The 2,925-nt window shown below is 37.9% G+C and overlaps 1 protein-coding gene across 14 annotated transcripts in view; it reads right to left on the minus strand.

The window, feature by feature from the left end:
- Positions 1-1,073: 1,073 nt before the first annotated feature.
- DLG1 (discs large MAGUK scaffold protein 1) overlaps positions 1,074-2,925 on the minus strand; it is a 245,648-nt gene continuing 243,796 nt past the window's right edge. For all 14 annotated transcript variants that reach the window (XM_045287595.1, XM_045287590.1, XM_045287588.1 and 11 more), the window contains one exon: positions 1,074-2,865. In XM_045287595.1, the coding sequence (XP_045143530.1) occupies positions 2,759-2,865 (107 nt within the window). In that variant the 3' untranslated portion in view covers positions 1,074-2,758. The remainder of the gene's footprint in view (positions 2,866-2,925) is intronic.

Consider the following 2,925-nt stretch of genomic DNA (forward strand, 5'->3'; position numbering starts at 1 on the left):
TGTAGTTAGTTCAAGGATTGCTTGTTGGCCTTTAGGAATGTTTTCCAGTCCAGTCTGTTGGGGCACCACGCCCTGGCCCCAAAGTCCACCTTCAGCATTCCCTGGGGACCTCGCAGCTCTGTTCCCTTGCTGTTTGAGCAGACCTTTATTCTAATAAAAACTTCCAGTTTTGACTCCAAAGCAGTTTCCCTTTGAACCATGTGTCACTGTGACATTGGCTGGCTTCTTGGTTTCTCAGGGGCACCCTTTTGCTCTGTGGTGGGAGGGGCTTGTTTTATGATTCTGTCCTTATTCTGTATTACTCTGGACAAAGCCCTTCATCCAAGTTTCTCTTCTTTTCTGTGAAGGCATCCAGAAATTAGTACATGTGATCACAGTGCTTTACGTTGCAGAGGACGAAAATATGAGCCGGTATAGCACCTTGGCAATAACTGGGTCTTGGGACCCAGAGGCTCAGATAAGCACTATGACTTGCAAGGACTCGCACGATAATCTTGGTTACTGCTTCACTTAAGCTTTGTAATGGGACTTAATTAAAAAAATAAAACAAAAAGCTCTGACAGCATACTTACCATGATTGTTGTATAGCAGTACTCAGCAATTCGTACTTTCATTATTAACAATCTTATACAAACTAGGAAGTTGCACATGAAACAGTATTAAAGTAATCACTTTGACAGGATATCCAAAAATATTTGTAGTATAATACAAAAATCTGAAACCACAAGCACCTTCATTTTCTAACAACTTAACATTTTATAACATGGGATAATCTAGTAAATACTTCACAGTGCCTCACTGCAATCTTACTACCAAGTGAGTTCTGGGGCTCTTGGGATCGGTCACTGGACAATGTTCTATATGTGTATATTTGGCAGCAGCCTAGTATACATGTGTAAAGCAGTATTCTGTACTTCAATGGGTTAATATACTAAATTCTAAAACCTACAGAAGAAATTTTGACTTTGTTGTTCTATAGCTCTTGAATTCAGGTTATATGACGTACCAAACTATTCCAAGAACACACGAACTTATAAAGTGAGTTCTCCCTTCAGAATCATGACACGTTTCAATTGTAAATTTCACAATAAAGTTTATTAGCTGTTCTCCTCTTTCTCATAAATGGAATGGATAATTGTTGATAATTCTTCACATACCAGTGCTCATTTAAGAAGCATTATATCATGAGGAGGTTGTCAAAAACACATACTTAATAAAAACAACTTCAAAAGCAATGAGAAGCCAAACAATATTATTACTGTAAAGTACCAGAGAAACGGTTTCTGAACTCGTTTCTACCTTTCACTACGCTGTCTTACAATGACTCAGCACCCAACCGTGTGCAACTCTAGTGCAGAGCAGCGAGGGGAGATGGAAGGTGTGCAGCCACGGAGAAACCCCCACCCCCCACCTCCCGTTTTCCTATTGAAGAAGGAAAGGCAGAGGACTGAAACCAAATCCCCCCCGAACAAGAACAACAGAAAAACAAGAATCACTTGAAAACTTTTATAGAAAAGAGGAGAACATGCCCATACTTTTACTTGTAGTCTAATTTCCCCCCAAGGTTTCTTCCCACAACCACCATACCCCTATTTTCAGTTCACATGATTAAGGAAGATAGACTCTAACCAATTAATCTTAATTTATAAACAAAATAAAACAAAACAAAAAGTTAGGAGTAGGTGGCAAAAGAAAAAAATATATTTTAAATATATATATATATATGTGTGTGCAACTATGTAAAGAAAATAATTCCCATAGTTACAGTTTAGTTAAAGAAAGTTTTATATATATTTATATATATATATTTTAATATAACAAAATAGGCAGTTATTGTGGGTAAAATATTCATTTAAATCTGACCCCTAAGAATACATTTAAAGTTTTAGGCTATGAATTGGACTCCTTTTCCACTGCCATGATGACTACACATCACCACTACACTGTCTGTCTCGTCCAGAATTATGTTCGTCAAATTTTCTCACCTTCCACGGAAAAGGTGAGCAACCTAGCACCTAACATGGCCTAAATTCAGAAAGGCAACGATCGTTCTCTAGAAACGACTTCTGTAAGACATCGAGTGCTGCACAAAATGACTGAAATCACCCAAACACTGTCATTCCTAGCAAACGTATTGGGAAAAAACCTCAAACACTTGAAGATTTTAAGAACTCTTATGAAAAATGAGTATTCTTTGTGAAATTATGAAAGTTAACCCAGACATTAAATTTGCAATTAAAAAATGTTTTTTCCTTAATGAAATATTCGCTTTGATCACCGAAGTCAATTCAGAAAAGGAGTTGAGAGCGAATGCACTGGCCAAACCATGCTAACAAAAAGTTAAACGTGCATAGTGCTCAGAGGTTATTAAATCACTGAGTAAGACCACTGCTCTCTCATTTGTATTGAAATTTGAAAAGAATGTATACAAAGCTTTTCTGAAAATCTCTTAGTTACTTTCCCTTAAACATTAAGGAATTTTACCATAATTTCCCTAGCTCCCTAAACCCTTATAGCTGGTCAAGCCATTCCATCTTCAGTTCTGAAAAACGGCCACAAACCAATAGTGACATAAAATTATACAGGTGGTGCAACCTGAAGGAGACATGAGATGTTAAATGCAAGTGCAATTACAGACCATGATGAGTGGGGTATGATGGAACAGAGGAGGATTAAAAACAGACACTAGAAGGAAAAGGCAAAGAAGTGTCAAATAACAACAGTGAGACTGGAAAAGAGACCCAGAGAAGTATCAGTCTCATAACTTCTCCTTTGCTGGGACCCAGATGTAAGGCCCGGACTGCTCTTCTATGATCTGCTTCACATGGTTGTATATGTCTTCCAGGGTGTCTCCTTGTACAATGGCTGGAAGGGCAGAAACAGAATCAGAAACTTCCATTACAATTACTAGTGAGAGAGCAGGAG

Source organism: Echinops telfairi, unplaced genomic scaffold (assembly GCF_000313985.2).
Source record: "Echinops telfairi isolate 266 unplaced genomic scaffold, ASM31398v2 ScPeMD7_17;HRSCAF=63, whole genome shotgun sequence".
NCBI lineage: Eukaryota > Metazoa > Chordata > Mammalia > Afrosoricida > Tenrecidae > Echinops > Echinops telfairi.